This window comes from Harpia harpyja, chromosome 1, assembly GCF_026419915.1.
Source record: "Harpia harpyja isolate bHarHar1 chromosome 1, bHarHar1 primary haplotype, whole genome shotgun sequence".
In the NCBI taxonomy this organism is placed as follows: Eukaryota; Metazoa; Chordata; class Aves; order Accipitriformes; family Accipitridae; genus Harpia; species Harpia harpyja.
The window spans coordinates 52,680,310-52,703,658 of NC_068940.1; the positions used below are offsets into that span (position 1 = coordinate 52,680,310).

Here is a 23,349-nt window from a genome sequence, read left to right on the forward strand (position 1 = left end):
TGCTTCTTTTCAGGCTTATTTAATATCCTCGATTTCCATATACACAGTGGAAAAATGTTGTTCGGACTCTATCTATCAAATCTAGAGAGGCACTGTTTGTGTGGCCTCTCTTGCAAGGCAAATATTACCACCTAATCCAGGGGCACACACTTTTCCTTTAAAGTTTCATCTAAATCTTTCTGTTGCAGAAAAGAAAAACAAACTACAGCTGGGCAGTATTTACCAGATGGGCAAAACAGCCATGAAGAGAAACAGACATTGTAGCTACTATACCCATGAAATACAAAACATTAATATTATTCTTTAGTCAGTCTCACCTGAATATACAGTATTCATGAGAAGATGATACCAATTGTTGTTGCAGTGTTTTGTATTTACTCCTTCTGATATCCAAACAAGTACATAATTTATAAGTCAGATTATGACTTTTCTTGATGAAAATTCAATGCATTTCATTCTTTCTACTGTATATGTCAACAGCAGTCTGCATACAGGATTTAAATAACTCTTCTACCTAATACGACATAATTCATCTTTTGCCTCAGTAGCTGTATTGCACCATTTCTACCAGTCTAAATACAATGACAGTTTGGGGCCAATAAACAGACCTGGGTCTAAAGAAATATTTAATTTGGAATGTTTTAACTTAATTCTTCAGTGTAAAACTGTTCACAGAAGGAACACAATTCCCTTAAGTTTATCATCAAAATGTTTTTAACCAGGTCATTTTACTCTGAAAAAAACCCTTGTTTGTAAGCTGTTCATTAAAGGTACTCATTCAAACCTTGCACTTTATAACAGCAACGACATAAGCACTAAGACTTGACACCTCCTCTGTACAATACCCAGATTTTGGTCTAACCCAATAAATGCTTAAAATACAGTGTTTGCGTGATAACTATATGAAGAGCTTAAATCTTTTATACACCAAACACCGCTGTCATCTAACAGGATATCTACACAATAGTTTGGACTATGACTGCAATGTAACTAAGATTTGATCAAGTACATTGGCTACTGACTGCAGTGTACCTGTGGCAGCCCAGATTACAAAAGCCAAGTCAAAAATTGAGTTGTGGTTAGCCAGCACTGCATTCCACGTTAAAAAAAAAAAGTTATCCAGTACCGAGGCAAAGCAGTTCAAAGCTAACAGAAACATTTACATCAGACAACAGCCAAGATTTGAGGGTTTTGAGATAAAGAAAAAAAAAAAAGAAAAAAAAAAATCAATCTCCACATCAGTCAGTGATTTCTGGGTTCTGGCCATTAAAAAAAAAGTTCATTTTTTTGTTTGCAGTGTGTTTTGGGGGGAGGGGGTTGAGTTTCATACAGCACAAATTTCATACAAATGCAAATAAAATAAACCCCTTGCTGTTTCACAGTCATTTGAGATAAAGTGTTTCTGCATTCAGGATTAAACACAACTTAACTGCAAATCTAAAGACACAAATGAGTTTAAGTAATCCTTCTTTCCTCCCCCAAAAGCAGTAAAAGATAGGGAGCTATTCAGCCATGTACCTACCCAGAGTGCAGCAATGCCAACAAATACATTATTTGTAACCTTGCAACATTATTCTCATCACCACCTTGGACTGCAGCAACAGCAATTTACTGTAGTCACAAAACATCTGGAACTCCTACAAATAACATGCTACTCAAGAGCCACATGCTGCACCCTATGGTGATTAAGTTTTGAACAATTTTTTAGTTATCTGGTTCAGGTTTTGTGCTTCAAATAACACTTATATTCATCAGCCTAAAATAGCAGCTTGACCACTGCAAACATCTGCAAATTTAAAGAAATGCTTCCATTAAAAGAGGGGGAAATTATCTTTCTAGTGCTTCCCTGACTAAAATCTTCCCCTTTCTTCCAGGTCATCCTTTCGCTATACATACTCTCATACTTAATTTAACTATGCTAGTTGGTTTAGAGCAGTAGCACAGTTCTGAAGCAAAACCATTTACTGTGAGCCAGCCGGTTTTTCAGAACCACTTTGGTGCACATGAACAATGAATTCCCTTTTGAGTAACAGAACCTGAAAAACCCTGCTCCACGGTGCACTTCACATGCAACCTGGTGCCAAAGAGGGACATGAGACTTCAAATAACCCTGTGGGCTCCATCACTGCAAGGTCATCTGGTATGTACCTATTACATTTTTCTCCTTCAGGAAGCTTCAAACTGCACAGGTAAGTGGGGACATACAGCCCAAGGTGCCAAGCTAAATCTAATCTAAAGTAACCACCCAAATCAGTAATGAAGATTTAAGAAGCTTCAGTGCCAACAACTTTGATCTACTCATCCACTCTTACTGACCAAAGCATTTGCTAATTTAGACAGAACCTCAGGGTATCAAGGGATTGAGAAAGCTTTCCACTCTTAGCATCCACCTGGAGCTACACAGCTCTGATCCTGTATTCTCATTTACTAATTCTCATTTACTAACTGATGGTTAAGCACTTCAGAGAGTTTTAGGGTGTGCAAATTCCTCCCTTTTATGTACTTGCAAGAGTCCCACCAGAAACGTTCTTCCCTGTTTTGTACACCACTTTGTAAATCCACTAAACACCTCTGTTTTACTAAGTCTGCTCAGTTTTACTAAGTTCTTTAAAAAGAACCCTCAAGCTTCTTATTTACATGGAAAAAATTTCTTCAGATGCAAAATGCCCCATGTAGACACTGTAGCAAATCAAAGCCAGTTTATATGTCTGTCTAATCTGTGAAAAAGATTAACATGCTGGCCTACCCTCAGTAATTCAGAATACAGTCTTCAGTCTGTGTTTTGGAAAATAATCACTGAATTGACCAAAGCACCTTATTAAGGCTTGCTTCAAGCATTCAACTTGCTTATTTCTTTCATAATTCACATCTTGCATCTACAAAAGTTTGCATTTTTTTAAATTTAAAAACCATTTCTTCACTGAGTGGGTGGGCTGAAAAGCCCGTCAAAATGCCTACATCCATTTAAACACGCTTTGACAGTCCATAAAGAAACAACTATTTGCAATAGGTCTGGCTTTTATACACACACACATGCATGCACCACATCCGACCCCACCACCACCTCCCAGTCACTCTTTAACTTTTAGATAAAGGCTGAATTTGATCCCAAATTATTTACTGGGTTGTTTTAATCCTGTGCTGTATTATATACCCTCTTATAAACCACGGGGGTTTATTTTCCACGTAGAAGCTAGCTTTTAAATATGCAGAATGTTGACTGCTTAGTTACACCTCTAACTAGAGGGACATAAACAGTCAAAGTGTCATAAATGAGTGACAGAATGTGACAAGCAGTTCATTTATCTTCAAACACTTTACATAGAAACAAGTACTGCATTTCTCACATTAGAAGAGATCCATTATTTTTACAGCAAATTAAAAGGACCAGGATCTTGGACAACTCTAGACTACATCCTTATCCAAAGTTTTAAAGCCATTCAAGAACCTTCTGATCAAACATCTCTCCTAGATTACCCTGGAAGAAACACTGCCTCACTTTCTTAACAGTGCTTTTGTGTCCAGTGACCCAGGCAGTCACATCAAAGCTGTCTGCTACCCCAACATCACACAGATCCTTTTACTCAAGTCTTATATTACATTTAGACTATATTCCGTGCTTTTTTTTTTTCTCTTCATAGGGTTGTTAGGAGCTCTTTGCAATCTTTTCAGAGAGGTATCAACACCCAGTGGTTATGTCATGTGCTATGAAGGATCTTCTCATGTATATACCTCCCAAAAGAGGGGCTCTTCTGCCTATGAAACTGTTAAAGAATGTTTTCAAGCTAAAGATTTGAAGGGTTTCTAGAATCACTTTTTATAAAGCCTCATAACCAACAAGTACTAAGCAGATGAAGGCATCCAAAACCAGAACAATACCTGGTTAACTGCCAGTGGCATGGCAATGTCATTTAGAACAAAGAAGTCACCACTAGAGAACAAAAGCCAGAATAGCAGCAGCAATAACCAAAAAGATGCTTAAGTGATAGTACAGACATATTAAGCATAAAACCTTACTCCCAAGGTTCCCAAAGCTGCTGCTGTGACCTTGTTTGGCCTTGTTTGACCATTAAGTCATCAATCAAGACAGAGTCACGTTTTCTCAAAAAGTAATGCAAGTCAAAACACCACAAATAAAAAGCCCCATAAAGAAAAGAAAAAATAAATTAAAAAAAAAAAAAAAGAAAGAAAAACACCCCGCTGTTCTCCACAAACCAAAGTTTCTCACCACTAGGATTTGGCCTTCAAAAGGAGCCCATCAGTCTCTTCTCCCCTCAGGCCAAGGGAGAGTGGAAGCATACTGTAAGACAAGCCCTGGGTTCGACCTTCGCAGCCCTGAGTGCACAGCATGCTCTCACCTGGCTTTACCTAACGCTGCCCCTCTCTGCTCTGAAGTTCCTTGAGGCAAATATTGCAGGGGTCTATAAATAGTTCTTCCTTATGTAAGGCTCGCATTACAGTGGGAGCTTTTTACAGCTCCCTCTCCTTTTATTTAATGTGGGCCACCAAACTTGGCCTCCCTGCCCCAGTGAATAAAAAATATGAAATAAAAATATTTCAGAAATAAAACTGAAAACAGTTAAAAATTAGTGCATTCCCTTTCCGGCAATGCATCACACTACTCACTGGGAGATCTTAGCTGGACGTGCTGCGTACCTGTCTGGGAAAGGGAAAGCTGTTCAACCACCACCACTAGTACAGAGTGTATGAGAACTGCAAGTGCAGTCAAAGGAGGAATTCATCAGGTAACAGAACAAAGCTCAGAGGTAGGGCAATGCAAACTATAAACACCTCAAACATGTACTTTCTATTCGCACCCATGCACGTGCAAGGTGCTCACTGACGTAGATCAACACAAGATTGGTCCAAGGGGCAAGGTCCAATACTTGCTGAAGAGAAGGAAAGGATCCAATGACTTAAAAACAAAAACCAAAAAACCCAAACAAAAACAAACCACCCCCCCAAAACCAAACAAATTTCCAAATCATTTGGGATTAGGCTGCTGTTGTATTTAGCATGTACGAACTCCTGCCTTGTACACAGCCAATACACAAGCTAGACTACGTGAACGTCAGCTTCAGCCTACCAGCACATCAACTTGTACCACTAAAAAAGTCAGGTATCAAAGATTTGTCAAACAGTTCAGGTATGGGGGAAACTACTACACCAGCAGCAAACCAGTCCTCCAATAGTATGGATGGGAACAGTGGTAACAGCAACCTGAAAAGTGTTGTTTGTTTATACACCACAAGAGCATTAAACTCCCCACTTCTTCACTTCTCCATAAGCCTCAAAGACTTTCAAAAGCTGGGTAAGTATTCGGTACTGCTTTTTCACTAGTTGGAAAGAGCTGTGGGATGACCACAGTTTCTCTGAAATGCAGCAGAGGAGGTAACACCACTCTATCTGCTCCTGAGTCTTGAGCTCATTCCCTATCCACAGAAAGAACCGGTGAGAGCACTTGACCAGAAGCAGAACAGAGAAGAGAGGCACAAATGCACTAGACACCCACAAACTAGCTACTAGGAAAGGGGAAAACAAAACAAAAAACCCAACAACCCTACTGAACAGTGCCTGGGCCTAAGACAGCATGCAGTAGGTAAAGATACTCAAATTAAAACATGTTACCATTCCAAGCCAAAACCCTGATCAGCCAGCCAAGCTGTACCTTCTTCCTCAGGACAATATGAAAGAGCAAGGGAAAGCAGTGAAAACAGCTGGAAGACCATGCTGGAATGGTGGCTTCCCCCCGCCCCCACTACTACTGTTTAAACAAAGATACAATTAACTTAACTGCCAACAAATTAGGGCCAAGAGTTTTAGTCAAGTAACCGTAACCAAAGAACAGACTGACTCAAACCAGATATTGATCATAATTTAAAACCTGGGGGGGGGGGGCGAGATTTTAAATCTTGTTCTGTATTACTATTGTTTTTCTCCTATTGCAGGAGGATTTTTTTAATTTCTCACCCTCCACAATTACTTTTAAGACTCTACATAGAGTTGGTATAATTTAAATTTTTTAAAAATGCTGTTTTACAGGATTGGAGAAGTATCATTATTTCAAATTTTAATAGCTGTTCTTCTGAAAACATTTACACAAAATATCACATAACAGAACTAAGACTGCTGCTTTTCTTTACTATTTCTTATTGCACAGAGACAGTGAGAGCAGGGATGAGCGGAACCAGGTGATAGAAAAAAGGAACAAAATTCCTTGCGAACTGCCCCCCCCAAAAAAAAACCCACAAAAAACCAAAACCCCACAAAAACCCAAACCCCCACACCATACGTGCTGTGTCCTGATCCACTTACTTTCAGACTGAGTTTATGCTTTGGACTAAAGTTGAATAATCATATAAAACAATGATAGAGAAAAAAAGGAAAAAACCCCCAACAAATCAAAAACCAACCTGTTGAGTAAGAACATCTCATTTTTTTGCAAAAATTAAGAACTTAAAAGTTTCCTATTGCTGCTATAAGCAATTTTGAAGACAACTATTAGAAAGCTTACCTCCAAGGACAGTCAGACCACCAATTCCTGCTCTGAGTAAGATGCTAAGATCTGCTTTGGCTCACTAGCATCACTGGCCCTCACTCCCTGGCAGCAATCCTCCCCACGTGCTCCAGCAACTGGCACGATCCAGTGAGAACCTCCCTCACTCTTCAAGGTTGTCTTACAACCCTAAACGTGCACAGAGTTGCTCAGAACCTATCCCACAATTTCTTAACTGGCTGTTAATATCCTTGGGCCTCATATCCATTTTCTTTTGTCGTCTTTAAGTAGCTATGTAGGGGAGCGACACTTTCAACCGTATACTATCACGTTTGAGAGGACATGAGTAAACTGAACCCAGCTCTGTCACAAGCTCTATAATTATAGCCCCTCTCTAAAGCTTTGGGCTGGGGGGAATGCAGATCACAGCCCCTTTCAGCAAAGAGAAAGCCAGACCTCCAACACTTGTGGATATCGGAGCCTTACAAGTCACTTTAGGTACCAGTGTTGAAGAGCAGCATAACAAGACTACAAATTCCTAAACAACCAGCAATCCTGGGCCTTATACCAAAGCCTTGGTCACATGGACTTCCCAGCAACTGAGACATGAGCTGCTGACTAACGAGGGTGCATCTCAACACACACCATTCCAATGCAGGACTGCTTCCTTTCTGCTTCCGTAGAAGTTAATAGATACAACAAAAGAGAGACATTTCACAGCCCCTCTCAAAGTGCTATAATGTAGTTTAAAAACTGGCACAATTATTCTGTCATGTCATTTTTCTACTTATAAAGTTTGTGTAAACATCAAGAAATATATAGGAAAATGAGAATTTGCTGTTTAAAGGTTGCTCTGTATACCCAGTATATTACCATATACATGCGTCTGTGTTCTTGGGAACCTAGAAATGTTTATCTTAACAACAGGCTGTGGAATTTTAGGAAACTGAGCCAGTTATCCGTGGCTTAGTGCCATTAAAGTCAAAGTCACACTAGCAAAGATTTTGGAACAGAGTTTTTTTTAGAAAATTCCTGGTGCACTAACATGAACATGGCAAGAGCAACACTGTGATACAGTCTTTATACAAAAAAAGAGGGAAAAAAAAAAAGGCCTCCTTACAAGGGAGAACTACACAAGAGCACAAGCTAAGGGGTAAAAATGCAAATTAAATGTAATACATGCTCTGTTTTTGCTTCATTTGCATACTAAACTATCTTACTTAATTACACAAGGAAGTTGAAATCCAGCATTGTGGCCTTCCCCAAAGGACCACAAAAAATAAAAATCTCAAGTCACTCAATATAGATGGATCAAATGGTTCCAAACATTTGGAAATTGATCTTGGAAAATAACTGCAATAACCCTTAAACATGGCACTTCTTGAAGTTGTCCTCAGACAAATTCCTGTATGCACATACCTATTTTCCAAAACGTGTAACAGATAGTACTGGACATTGAACTCACTCACTCACCAGAGTCATGGCACAGGCAGTAAGAAAGCTCTTGACCAGACTGCTGCCTGCCAGCTCCTGCTCCATTGCAAGTCCTTGTTGATGGAGACCTAAACCTACTGCAAGCGGACTAGGCAAGCCCACCTGCTTACCAATCGGTCAATTCAGTTTCCCACTTATCAGCATGCCTCATGACTTATTCACACCTTAGCACCCAGTCAGAAAGCATTCTGAGTATACCAACAGCCTCAGGCAAGCAACCAAGCCAGCTTACAGTAAGGGGAAACAGTCCTTTGACAAGCCTTATTCCTGTATGTCGAGGACTTTTTTCTGTGTGTACTCTACAACTTAATTGGTAGACTGAAATTTCTCTGAAAACTCTTGGAAAGTGAAATTTCTCACTACAGCATCAAAAGCAACCCTTGCTCGGGCAATAGGAGAAACTGGACAAATTCGGTAAAATACTACAGACACATGGTAAAGGTGAAAGTGCACAGAACAACACGTAGGTTTACAAGGTTGGAAAACCCAGCATTTGAAGCACTTCATTCAACTGAAAAAATATAAAAATATCACTAATATTCCCCATGCACAGTTTAAAAGAAAGCCTCTCTTCGAAATTTCTTCCTTCAAAATGTTTTTTCATGATCTAAATTTGGCAAAGGTCCTATCAGCCTCAGAAGCACAATTAGGATTCATTTTCCTCGACTCATGTACATACTCTATCACAAGCAAAGTTATCATTCCCAATACCCAGTTTCCTCAAAATAATGCTAATATTTACTCAGATTTAAGACTGGAACATGTTCTGGACTTTCAGTACCCACAGTTACATTTGAAGAAGATGATAAATTTTGACACCATAGGAAAGTATCACTAAAGCCAAAGTAATTGTCTGACTATTTTAAAGACTTCCACACTTTTTGCTTGTGCACAAAGAAGCAAGTTTATGTCAAGGGAGTTGTGGAAGATTCAGATTTCTAGATCAACAAGCAAAATAGAAAGTAAGGCCTACAAGTACAATCCTAAATATAAACACAGGATTTCCTGAAAGGAAGACTTCTTTACCTACTTTGTAAATTCTCTGTGTAGATTGCTCATTTGACATACAAACTGTTGTTTGAGCTAAAAAAGGTAAGAAGAAGCCAAGATTTGACAGCTGAAGCCAGTAACATTAAAAAGTGCTTTAAGACTGCGCACCCTCAATTTCCTTATTTAGCCTTAATTAATTTTAGGTTCTCTGTACAATATGTTCTAGCATCAGACCTTAAAGCTTTATCACATCTTTTTTACTGTCAAGAGAGAATATGAAACTCTCCTTGCTACTGAAGAAGGTCTGGGGAGCACTTCCTTGCAATTTAAGTGTGGGACAGGGAAAAATGAACTTGCTTGGAAAGGGCTGCACATCACATCATTAGAAAAGAGAATTAGAAAAGAGAAGAAAAATACTTCTATATTCTACAACTGACTTCCCTGAAACAAAGTCAACCTGTTTAACTCCTTCTATGGTTCATGTAGAAAAGCTTTTGATTTAAACTTAGTCATGCTTTAAGCACAAGCAATGTGACATATTACAGTGTATCTGCCCAATAACGGCAGAGATCTCCATGCCATCACTTGCCCCATACAAATAACAGTTTTGGCCTTGTTTAACAAATTCTTGGTCATCCTTTTGGTCAGAAGGATGTATCAGTCCAAACAGTTCATGCAACAGTTCAAGGAAAAGACAAGACTGTATCCCCAAGAGAAACTTGCCGTATTTCTCCTACCAGGATGCAGGGAATTAAACACTGTAGTTATTCCTACTGCAGAGTAGAGACATGGGTACAGAAAGTCCACCCTTACTTCCCTTGCTGTTCTGGATCCAGACTCAGTTTTCAGAAACATACTGTTTATTCACCTGTACCAACTGCAGGGTTCAGCAAAGATACAACCCCCAATTACTACTAAGAACCATTTTCTGTTCTCCTCAGTAAAATGTTCTGCCATCACTTTGAAATTGTTGCTTTATAATATTCCATTCTTATTCTGTGTGCTCTTATGTCTCTGTAAGGTCCCATGGCCCACAGCACTGAAGCTCAGTTTTCACACACCTGACCCTCACCATGGAAATAGAAAAGGAAGAAAAAATAGCATGCACATACTTCATTTATATTATTAAATACAAATTCATCATCAAAATACCCTACTGACATTCAGCATTAGGCTGGAATCTCCATGGCCAAAACAGGAAGCACAGTAAGTTTCCCATGACTCAGGCCTAGCAATAATTCCCTTGTAAACTTCCATCATCACCAACACCAGCAACTGACATGTCATGGCCAAAATAAGCCACTGTCCTACAGTTTAAAAAGGCAGCCAGGTTTTAAGCAGCAGTAAGTCTAGCACAGCCACTCTGGGGTGAACGTCTTGGCAGTGACAAGCTGCACCAGAATCTGCCTAGAGCTTCTCTTTCTTTTAACAGATCCACAGGTTTTCACTGTAGGTCTGCAGTTCCGCTGCTCGTGCCCTTGCTCCAAAGCTGCTGTTCAGTCCAGACTCCACAGCCACCAAAATCCACACCAGACGCCTGCATAGCCGCTGCCCACAGCCCAAACAATCTCTGTGCAATTCGAGTAAGGCATGCCACTCTCAGTGGGATGAGCCAGTGCCGAAATGCTGTCTTCCTCAGCCTCACTCTACCTACAACCAACTGCAGCAGAAACACAAAAGTTTTTAATAAAGTGGGAGGAAAAGGCCAGCAACTTGACTTGGATCCATGACTTTCTAGGCTAAAATCAGTTGCACAATATGCCAGAAGGGCCAGATAATAGACTGGTTGTCCCAGAACATCCCATGAAACTGCATGGAAACAACATGGCATACACCTATAGAGTCTCCCACAGCCAAATGAGTGCTCATACAGCCACATCGATATGGAACAGAAGGGTGTTTTACAACTCCCACTGGTTTCAGATAATCCATGCTACATCTACAGTGAGGTAGGAAAAAAGCAACATAAAACAAGTCCAGCAACAGACCACAGATCACTTAACAACTGGCACTACATTTTGGGGGGATTTTTGCAAGTTTTCTCCTTTGAACTTTCGCATAACAGTGTCATTTCACAGATCTCCATTCTTCCTCAATCTTTACATTGTGTTCAGACCTGAAGGTACTGAACAAAGACCAGAGATGTTCATTAGCTTTTCAAAGGCCTCTATACAGAGATACCAATTTACAGTGCAATTAAGAAACCATACAAACCCCAGACATATAGCTAGAACAATGAAGAACATTTTCTTGCTACTAGAGTGCATATATGATTTACTGGCATGGTGTTTAGCTGCAGGTTTCTGAATTCAGGCAGATTTTTTCTCTTTCCCCTTGCACAAGTTTATTTTTATTAGATAAGAAGCTTGGTTTTGCAGTCATGCATCACAACTATGTCACTGAAGATACATTAATCTGTTCTACTCAGTTCTGGGATTTTTTTTTTTTTTTTTTTTTTTTTACAATTCTGGTTAAAATAATGTAGACGCACATTGGTGCACAGTGGTAGAATATTTTCCTACAGGATGAAGTCAGGAAAAGAATTTGAGCATGCTCTATCCTTGTTCCAAACATACCTGCAGACAACACAGCTGCACAGTGCTGCCCGGTCATTCACAGTGCAAAGTAAAAGGCAACTAGAGAGGACACTGGCCACATCATTCTGACATTCCTTAGCACAGCCACCAGGCTCAGCAACAGAGATATGTATGCCATCAAGTCTTTAAAACCAAACATTTCATGGTTAGCTACCATAGTACAGTTTGCATTCATTGTCAGTTCCCCTTGCTGCAAGACAAGGGGCACCACCATAGCCACCAGGTTTTAACCATTATGGTCTGTGTTCTTCAGACAAATTACAAACAGCTGTAAAAATAAAACTGAACTTTACCTTAGCAAGTTTGTAAATTACCCAGAGTATCTCACATGTTCTACATGACAGTGGGCAGAAAATACTTGACCCAACAAAGTTGAAGTGCCATAGCACTTTCCTATAAACATCCTACATAGGCAAAGTTGCACCACCAGATTAAGCCCCCCAAAATCTGCAAGACTGCACATGTAGCACAAAAGTCAGCCACCATACAAAAGTCTCAAGAGGACCAACACGTACCAGCCAAAACGAAGAAAGATGACATTCAGCATGAACCCATTCTGACTGGCCAGAGGAAAGACAAACATTTTGAAAGTTATTTTCAACTGAGAGAAAAGGAAAAAAAAGTTTTTCCATACGAGGTAGACGACACTACCCCAGTCTGAAGAGATAGTATGGTGGAACATATAAAACCTAACAATAAATAGTAAGAAGAGATATGGTTGATCTTTCACTTCAGCATGCCTGCAAACCTTCAACTGCATGGAACTTTACTTTATGAAACAACTGACACAGCCTACCCTAAGTTATCTTTGGTGTCGCCACAGCAATGAAATACACATCACTGAAATGCTTCTGCTATGTGGCAGCGTTCCCAGGTATGTCATTTAGAGAAATCCCAAACAGCTTTGAATTCCGTTTTAAATTCTCCACCTGCAGATCTTATTTGCAAAGATAAACATGAAAGTGAAGAAAAACACAGCCACTCAGCCATGCACGTGGAGATTGAAACACTGGGGATGACCTTTGACTTTAGCACTAAAACAAAACACACATTAAAAACAAGAAAAAGTTGGAAGGGAGGAAGGGGAAAAGCACAGCAATGCCATTTAGGGGAGTCTCACCAGCTATTCTGCCACCAGGAAAAAACAGCAGCTTTTCTGCCCCGAGTTCATAATGCAGCACATAAATCTGTAAACTGGTAGGCCCTCTTGTGCTTTGTGCTATTTTTCTACCTCAGCTGTCTTTTTGTGTAACAGTTCTGTGAATAAAATAGATCAAATTGAAGCTCACAAGAGTTTTTTTTTAAATATCAAATTTTAAATATTAAAAAGCTGCCTGTAGCTGAGTATCATGGTCAAATTAAAGGTTCCACAATTTATAACATTGTCCTTTTTCAGTGGCATTGCTGTCTGCATCACCCTTCCCTGGTTACTGTGCAATCAGGAAAAAGTCTGGCATATAAGCAAATGCAGTGCACAAATTAGTAACTCTCACTTCATCCAAACTGTCTCAGGTCAGAGCCTTTCCGCTAACACATAGTGAAGAGCAGCACTTCTCAGATCACTCTAGTTAAAACGTGTCAGTTTGTTGAGATCCTGACAGCCTTTGAACATCATCACATTGAAAAACAAGTTTCCACCCCTGCAGTTCTACTTATTTTCCCTCAGTAACACAAGAGATTATTCCTAGCCGAACACAAGCTAACAAACCCGAGAAATGTGCCTTTTCTTCGCAAGTTACCAGGACAGAACAACATAGTCAAAAATACACAAAACAACTGAGAATGAAAGGTACCTTTTTTCCTCTTTCCCATTCTAAACCATTGGCAGCTCCCTTTTACAGCTCTCTGCCAGGACTCTGTCCCTCAGTGACTCTAAGAGTCTAACCAGACTGCTAAAAATAGCTTCTCAACTACAAGACATGTACATTATCAGCAGAAAACATTTCTGCAGAGCTAGTAACAGCCGCATAGCTCAGTCTGATGACATGAGAGACTGAAGAGGCAGACTAAAGAATGGTTTGTCGAGTTAGGGAAGCCTTTACTGCATGCCCATCCATGCCCATCACAGACAGAACATGGTGTGTGTCGTCATCCGTCCCCCCCCTCCCAGGTGACAGTTACTTTACAGGCAATCTCAAAAAATTGTATTGAAAATGTCTTTTTGCATTATAAGCAACACTGACTGTAAAATCTGAATATGCTAGAAACACATTGATAACCCGAAGTACACTTAAATATATATTAGTTTGCAATTCAGCAGTTTTCCATGGTTGTTTCTCTGGAGGTCTTTATAAGCAATGTGTAATAACGTACGTAACCTTTTGTAGGCAAGTGCAACACTCTCAACACTCGAAGGTTTTTTTTCTCACTATAAAACAGTAATAAAGCAGACAGAGGGATTAAAAGGCCTGCCCAGGTCACTTCTGTGTGGATACCTGTGTTGTGGGTTCTGTTGCTTCATTGCATGCTAAGATCACTACATGAAAAATGAACATGAGATCCTTCATTACCCAAAGTTTGGAGCTACAGAATTAAAGACCAGTTAAGAGCCTCAAAAAGGTGTGCGAGGCATGCTTCCATCAAACCTTGAGAAGGGAGAATAATTTTGACAGCACTTCATGAAATGAAAGAGTGCTTTAGCACCAAAAATACCCAGTTGCTTGTTCTCCTTTTTATCTCTAGAAGCAAGTTCTCTAGTTTAACAGCAAGAATTTAATGGAATAAGAGATTGGTCTGGTGTTCAAAAAAGTTGTACATCAAAACATTTGGTTTGCATTTTTGGAGGTAGCTGTAACACAACCTACTTCTAATACAAACGAATCATAGAGATTGAGGCTGTCCTTCACATAGATGTTCACTCAAATACTTGAGATGGTCATTTGTCAGTTGCAAAGCAATGCAATATTGTTCAGTAAAGACAAAATATTTATATTTCCCTTCTTCCCCCTTCACAAAGTTAGTTTTATGCTAACCAATAGATTCTAATTACTTTTAAATTATGGTAAAGGCAAATGTAACGGAGACATGACAAGAAGTAGGTCATCTTCAGATATTGCATAAAATGGCATTCTGCTTAAGTCTGTATCACTATGCTTAAGTGCCATCCAAAACTTTCAAGACATCTTAAAAAAAAAAAAAATCACCTTGACTCACAGCACCTGGAGTTGAGAATTTTTAACTCAAAAGGAACTTGCCATCTCTCAGAAAGACACAGAAAAATTTAGCAAGACTTTGAAGCTTCATACATAAAACTGTCCTCCCTGTATAGACCACAAACTTCTGCAACTTCCACCACTCACTGCTACCAGAGGACAGTACTGTGACTTACTCAAAATGGATGGAACAACAGAGTTTTTGCGTCATTACAGCAAAAACTGGGCAACCCACCACAAAGAGCCTTGGTCTGACTCATTCCCAACCTTATTCTATATGGTTCAGAGAAGTTAGCTTTATTTACAGATAATTTAAGTAGGGAAACCTTCACCATCAACTTAAAAAGTTTTTAAACATGAAGGTGTCCTATTTACTCCATCTCTGTTTTTGTAAGGATGTTGAGGTATTTTAATTCTTCATATGGAAGACAACAGTAGCTTTCATAATGATACCTCCCAAACTGAACCTCTGGTTATGAAGTTACAGATCCATAAGTACGGTTACATGTCATAAACTGTGACTGCATTAAGGGTTGTAATTTTAAGAAGTCTGGGAGTGATATCAAAAACACCTACTCCAGACTTTGAACACATGCTTGAGAAATATTTTTTTCTTGTACAGTTAAAATCCCCAGCTGCTTCCAGACCAACAGTATGATTTTACCCCAAATAAATTCCTGTGGAGAATTGAAGTGATACTTGAAAACATCAATTTTTTTTGAAGTAAAGGTTTAGAGTGTGGGTGGATTTTTTTTCCTTAGCTTAATGTAGATTTTAGCAAAGCAGAACTTTCCATGGCTACTGTAAACATACAGGGAATCCATTTGTCCATTTGTTTTTCCCATGACACTTTCATCAGAGGGCAAGTCACATCAGTCACACTATGGCCTTCCTACTGATGTTATGTTAATGACCACGCCAGAAACAAGAGGTTTTCCAAACTGAGTTAAAAATTACTGTGCTGTTGGTGTAATAGCTATAATTTGAAGTTACAATATTGGGAAACATACAAGTAAACTAGTGCTTAGGCATAACTTTAAAAAAAGGAAAAAGAGTAAAAATCCCAGTGAACTTGCATCTTTCTTTAAGAGGCAGAGAAGAGCAAAGAATTTGCCTGATCTAAAGGCTGCCATTTCAAGATAAACACTTAAACTCAAGTTTGTTTTCTTTTGTTTTACATTGGAAGGAGGGCACTGAGAGGGTGACGCATCTCCATTACCTCACCTGCTTTCCTCTCAACTTTGAGACAAGCATTTTCCCTACCACTTTTGTTGTCTCTCTCACCACTTCAAGAACTTCACTTACAGGAAGAAAAGGAAAAGCCATGTTCAAAAGTCACCAACACTTCTCAGCAAGCAGAAGGATACCCTGACCAGAGCCACTACTTGTTTCACCTTCCCAGTCACAGTTACCAGGAGCAGGACCAAACAAGTTTACTCAAGACTACACTGGAAACTGGCTAAACCAGAACAAGTGCCAGTATCGGAAGGCCAATTTTCCTTCACTCTCCCTGGTACAGCTAGGTGTAGTTGTGCAGTTGACAGTTGCCAATGTACTGCATTTCCTGAGAATAAAGAGCGGGGTTAAGGGAGGGAAGCAAACAAACAATCTGGCCAGGAACAAATAAAAATAAGCTCAAGGTCTCTTATATCAATACATGTCTAAATTAGAGTTTCCACATGATATCTGAGCTATCTATATTAAGCTTCTCAGGCCAGTCTTCCACTAAATTAAGCTCCTGAGTGGCTTAAAGTTCACATGATTTTTAGAGCCTAACTAGGCAGCTATTCTTTCTGCATCTCCTGTATTGAAAGTTTCTGGCCAGCTACGTTTTTCACCTTCAGTTCCAGCTTTCTGATGAAAACTTATACATGTGAAGTCAAATAACATCAGGAAGCATATTTCATCTCTTTCAGAGAAAAAGGATTTCAGAATGAGGTGGGATCAAAGGGAACAGTATCACAGTTGATGAGGAAATAATTTCAGTATTTAAAAAATCTAACAACATGGAAACCACAAGGTAAAATTCACTCCTATCACTTCTAATCCTCAGGTTTTCCAGTAATTCCTGTACAGCCCCATGATGATTTGAAGGCAAGCTGTACTACTCTAAAAGGCCACATATCCACCTCAGTCTTTAATTTCATATTTGAAACAAGTTGTCTCAGAATAATTCCAACTAAAATCTAATTAGGAAGGCTAGTAAATGTATTATAAATTAGTCCCAATACTTTCAGTTCTGTTCAAAGCCTTAATTAAGATTAAGTTATTCTGTTTTCTTGATGGTCTGCAAAGACTGCAGGTTTTAGTACAGACCTATCCTTTGCTTTTATCCAAGCTCCCTTCAAATATTTTAGAACCAGACTGCTCACTGAACAAGACCTCCTGCCTACAGGGCAGTCTCTAACAGCACCTTTCACATAAGTTTCCTCTGCCTCCAACTTTTCTTCTTAGTATCTGTGTTAATGCCATGTTTTGGGGGACAGTTCACCAGAAAGAAACAAAACTGATTTCCACTGCAGTCTGTACCATAGCAGTACATACATTAAACAGCAACACATGGGGATACACAAAGGCAGAGGGGCGGGGAGGTTTGAAAAGAAATAAAATCCTGTTGAAAATACTTCTGATTTTAACATATTCCTTCAAAAAGACTTTCTCCACAAGAACTGAAAATTGCTTGACACCTGTGCAAGGCAGGTGTCCCTCTGTATTTCAGAGATAAATAAAAGAAGTGGTGACAAATTCTGAGCCACTCTGTGATGAATATAAGTGCCCCACTGGAAGCAGATTTAACAGAAAGAAACCAGAAGTGTGGGTAAGTTAAGTGAACAGGGAGAATACAAACTCTTTCTATTCACTGTACATTTATGTTCTTTATCAGGGGTTGAAACAGGAATTTACAAGAGGAAAAAGTGAGCCATATGAAAATGAACAAGAAAAATCCATCAGATGTATTTCACTCAAGAACACTTTAGATTCGTTTAGTCTAATCCCTGTGGACAAGGGCTCCGACTAGAATTTAAGTGCCCTTCAGTTCCAATGTAATCCTACCTGAACTAGTAGGGACAGAGAAGGAGGAGAGTAAAAAGAGCTAACAAGAAGGGTGTTCTTTCTGCCCAATATGAACTCTATCTCTGTCCAACTACATTTACGCTCCCATAATTTGCAAAGTCACGTTACAGATGCTAACAATTCTACAAAACGTCTCATTTCCTTCCCTTTGCTTTCCTACAATAGTCTAAAAACAACTGTAGCACTGAGATTTTTGAGTGTGTTAAGGATTTTAGGCGGGGCATGTAATGCCAGTCCAAAGCATTTTTCCAAAGTTTTAAGATGTAAAGCTTTTCATTAAGAAAAGTCAGCTTCCTTCAAGTCAGTCAATCACAGAGCAAGAAACAGCTATTATGGACATTGTTCCAAAGCTTAAAAGCTCCCAAAGATGAAAAAGCCCTTTAAACTATTTTGGCTCTAAGATGAAATGGGTTTTGTAACAAAGAGCATGTAAAAAATAAAGTTAAACTTGATTTCTTGTTTTAACTTGATTAGAAGCATTTGCAAATTTTTTAAAAATTCACTAAATGTACTCATTCTTTTAACAGAGTTCAGACACAGCCAAGTTGTGGAGTATTGAAAAGAATTAGTAAATTATAAAGAGTTGTTCCTCATTTGATTATAGCAATGAAAATTATTACATTAAAAGTAATTGGTAAGCAAAGAAACTCACAGTAACAATGTTGGGGGGATATCCAAATAGCTTTCCTACCTTCCAGCCACCAGAACACAAGAACATAACTCTCCAACTGCAATCAAATTTCAGAGCCATCAAGATTTTAAAAATTATTCTTAAAGAAAAGTTCTATGAAGAAAATAGTTCTTACCATCCAAAACTCATGCATTAGTTTTTAACCATTTTGCTTTTTTATTTTAAAGTTCTAGTTTCAAATTTAAATACAGATAAGAAAAGCAAACTCAAACCACATCCAGAAAATGAGCTTCATAAAATGACGACATCCCCAGCACAAGTTATCTTGTGTTTCAAGGGAAACACTCATGTCTAAGCTCCTTATATTGTAGGAATTTCCATTTTAACAATAGAATGAAGTCCAGGATACCAGTTAGACAGGCATCACTAAGAGCATACTTCAGTAAACAGGCTTAAAGTTACCAAAGTATCTATCAGCATATACAAAGATTAATACACACAGCATATAAATATTAACACATTTCCTGCCCAGGATCGCCAATAGAAATCAGCGACCAACAAATTGTCCTAGGCATATAGGACAATAATAACTGCAGTTTCTTTGCAGTCAAAAGCCTGCAAAACTATGCAAGTAATTCTGTTTGCACCAATTTGCCTGCTCCCACCCCAACACTTGTTTAATAATAATATCACAACTTAAGATACCTGATGCCCAAAGCAGTTTCATCTGTAACCTTAAAAATATTAGCTATCTCAGATTCCTTCTGGTTTATTCTCAAAAAAATCTTATGGTGGCAGCATTTTAAGTAACATGGCAGTTTACTAGGACTAACTTTAGACCTTGAGGCAGGGAGGGAGAAAGTAGCCACAGTGAACAGTGATCCTTGACCATTCAAGCACAGTACACTGTCGATGCCCTACTTTTGCACATGAAAGCATAAGTCTTTTCCCCTGCCCCACCAGAACAAAACCCACATCTGACAACACAAGAGCAGCTCAGCTCAGCATTATTGGAGAAAGAGGCCAGGCAGAGTTATGCAGTGCAATAGTTGAAAAACAGCATTCAACTAAACAGCAGAGTAAGGGAAACCAAAAAGTACTAAAGCAGCATTTGCCATGTTCTCTCTTCCCTTGTCTGAGCCAATTTAAAACATGGCTAGCAACGCCTCTGCACACACACTACATACATACCACATTCAAAGCTAAGCTCTAAGAGACACAAACAGTATTGGGGGATTACAGCTCCGTAGCAGCCATTGCTGTACCTGGTTTTCAACTCTTTTTGTTCTTGATCATCTGCACAGCATTCTTCTTTTCTTGAGCCTCCTTTTCCCCTCCAGAATTTCACCATTTGGCTAGCAGGCTCACTGTAAGTGTCGCTGCTATTTGTGTTTCCCTCACATGAAGAGCTCTTGATGCTGTAAGGTCATTTGAATGCGATTGTAACTTTGGCTCACGCACAAGTTTCCTCACCCTCTCTTGGCAGAGCAGTTACACAAACTACCAAACTGAGTGAAAAAGAAAGGGTTAGACTACTCCTCTTTTCAGTCTGCTGCAGTAAAACCTCGCTCTTTTGAGTGCGTTTTACAATGCCTACATTCCTAACCATGTCAAAAATCTTTTAGTTTGAGCACAGACCAGTATAGACAACTGTACGCAAACATCCTCTGGACAGAATAGGTGTGAGCAAATCTTTTCCTCTTAAACATCACGTAGAAAGCATAAACAGGGAAGGGTATACCATCATGAAAACACTACAAAAATGTTTCCAGAGTCTTCACAAAAGTAGTAAGATTTATCTATAGAGCAAAACAAAGTAGTACTTTAAAACTGCATACATTTCCAAAGACTAAGGCTTTCTGCTGCAAGTCTTGAAACACTGATGAGAGAACAGAGCTACGAGCTCATCTGGCAATCACACGAGTACTCCCACAAATTAAACCCAATTTCACTGAAATTCTCCAAAGGAAAGCCAGTCACGAACTTTGCCCTCCTCAAAATGGCATTTTTATATAGTGCATGAGCTGTCACCTCAACAACGTTTTGAGTTTTAAGAATTTGGAAATAATTTATCATTCCTCAAGAAAACTATTGAGCAATTTCCTTTCTTAATTTCTCCTCCAAGACAGATCACAACAGTTCTTCTCAAACAGCCTCCTGTCCCCTCACATTCAGGACAAGTTGCAATTGCAGCCATCTCTTCTCCCAGTAGCAATTCTCTTTGTGGACTGATCCAACTCTTAGTGTCAAAACAAAGGATGCGTAAACATTTTCTTCCAAGGGTAAGTCCGCACCAATGACAAACTTTTGAATCTTCGTAGATATGAAATGCAACTCCCTACCTGCAAAACCTTTTCAAAACCAGATGCTCCTTCAGACAAAATAAAGGATAATGCAATTTTAAGCATTTCTCATCTGATCTTATTAGAAGTTACCTTTCCACTCATGTCTAACTATCTAGATTTTTTTAAAAGTTCAATTATAATTATTCAAAAGGCTCACACCTACATGGATTGTTATTTACAGTGCTTCCTATTGCATCAAGCTTTTGCATGCTGACAACCCAACCCTAATCAAAAGAAGATTCCTCATTTTGGACTGTCTTCTTACTATGTGAATCCTTTAAACTCGTGCATGTTTTCAGATTGATTTGCAGTCAGTCATCTCATTATTCTTCAGTTCAAGAGTGAGCATAACTGTATGCCTGGATAATGCCCAGCATTTAAGATACATAAGCTGTCATTTACTTTATCAGTGAAGCTGCAGATATTCCCAGTGCCTGTTCACACCACTGTTTTCCTGCTTCACAACAGTCCTAACTCATGCAGTTTTAACGTATTAAAGTGCAAGAACTGTTATGAGTATCAGGCTGTGATTACAGTAGACTGAAATTCACCATATGGTGAACGGTGGATTTGATGAGGTGATTTACATTTGCAAATGTAATTCTATTCCCATGTGCACTTCTATACTTCATCTTAAGCTTGAACACAAACACCTGCAATAGCAGAAATGAAATTTAAGCCTGAGAGTGAAGTATCAAGACTTAAAGTAATAACGAATGAAAATATTTCACATAGAACTTTTCACTGAGAAAAACAATTGTACCTGTCCTATTTCAAAGACGACATCTTCCCATCCCCAAGTTATTTATACCACTTAGTTCCACTGTTAGGGAGATAATTATTTTCCAGTACCATGGAACTTTAAAAGACAGAGATACAGAAAAATAATTTTACAACAACAACAAAAAGTTTCCCTTTCTTCTCCAAGAGTGAAAAAAGAAAGAGAAGGAAGGAAATACAGCAGTAGGCCTTCAGCAATCAGTTAAAGACAATCCAGAACTAACATTCACAGCAATATGCAAATATAGCACTTTAGTGGTCAGGGAAGGGAATAAAATACTCTTTTAAAGGCCAAAATTGCAGAGGAAAAAAATGTTTCTTTTCACCAACATGCAGAACTGAAAGATTTCCTGTTCATACCCCTTGTGTACAAGTTGGGATTTCCACAGATGTTTCCGTGTAATCACAACAGGCAAAGTATCTTGTGAAAATCCATTTTTTGTTTTCATTCATTTTTCAGTTACAAAATTTACTTTTTCTGAGAACTAAGAATTTTTCAACCAACATTTTTCTTTTAGGTTTCCCAATGAGTCTATGTAATTGTCATCTTCCATCTGCCTTGCCTACGCGTCTTCGGCAGCAGCAAGATTTGCTGACACTATAATCAAGAATGAACTGACAGTAAGATTATTTATCCTTTGCCAGACTACGTCACTGTTAAATATCCAGTGAGATAAATCAGGATTTAACTCTACAGCTGACTGGCTACTAAACATTGTATAGATTTGCTTGGGTTTATTATTTGGCAAAGTTTATTCTGAAACACAAGTTACTGCGTTGTATGCAACTGTGGACATGAATTGCCAGAGCAGTATACCTCAGACCTTCAAGGCATTCTACTCCATTCCAATTTAAATAATTGATTTGTTGTTAAATAAAGGAATCATCAACTATTTATCTGACTTTCACATGGGAAAAGTAATTTCCATCAAGACACTGTTGAGCAGTACCTGGGTAAACTGTTACTGAATGATCAGCTTCCTCCACCCCCCCCCTTTTTTTTTCTTAATTTACAAGAACAGAAGGCATGTGTAAATCCCAAAGCACATTTTACCCAAGGTACTTGCAGTACATGCAGAGAGATGAAATTCTCACAGAAGTGCAATGAGTTCTGCTCCTGAAGAATGGGAAGACAAAAAGATAACAACAAAAGGGAGAACAGCAAATGACAGATTTGGACACCTGGGCATCACCCCAGATTTTGCAAAATATAAACCTAGGACTTGTATAAGCAACAAGCAAACAGTTATTTGGTGCTATTTACACACAGATTTTTATGAAGAGTCACCTTGCTGATACTATATACGACTTCCAAAGCTTCAAGGCATTAACTAGATGTCTCCTGCCCACCCATAAAACATTATGCCACCATAGTAGGAACAATCCAGTGCTGCAGGACCTACATCATCCATCTACTCACACTGTATATCCTCAAGACTGTCTGCTTCATGGTTGTATTGCAGAGGTATTTGAAGTACCTCAAGCCTACCATCTGGCACATCTATTCTTTGATAGTCCATTTGCTATGGTAAAAAAACCCAACCAAACAACCAACCAAAAAAATCTGACACTCATAATAAGCCTACATGCAAAGCACAAAATTTCTTGATTTCCTTTACCTGCAACGTATTGCAGCTCAACATTTCTAAACCATTTTATCTGATAAGTTTGTAATATAACTTTCACTACCTCTTAGCTTGATGGTGAGGAAGGAAAAGGTCATGGTCTTTAAAGATAACCTGAAGAGAGGTTGGAGGAAGAAAATAGCTTGTCTGTGCTAATAACCAGT

The 23,349-nt window shown here is 38.9% G+C and overlaps 1 protein-coding gene across 7 annotated transcripts in view; it reads right to left on the minus strand.

Moving 5' to 3' along the window:
* Positions 1–23,349, minus strand: part of TRAK1 (trafficking kinesin protein 1) — a 138,883-nt gene that overhangs the window by 92,944 nt on the left and 22,590 nt on the right. For 3 of the 7 annotated variants that reach the window (XR_008236262.1, XM_052794266.1, XM_052794342.1), the window contains exon 1: positions 19,701–19,832. The exons of 1 other annotated variant lie outside the window; for it this stretch is intronic. Coding sequence is in view for 5 of the 6 variants with exons in the window: in XM_052794266.1 (XP_052650226.1) it covers positions 19,701–19,786 (86 nt within the window). In the remaining variant the exon portion in view is untranslated. Of the gene's footprint in view, positions 1–19,700; positions 19,833–23,349 lie in introns of those variants that run through there. 3 more of the 7 variants (XM_052794274.1, XM_052794355.1, XM_052794364.1) reach the window with 2 other exon arrangements.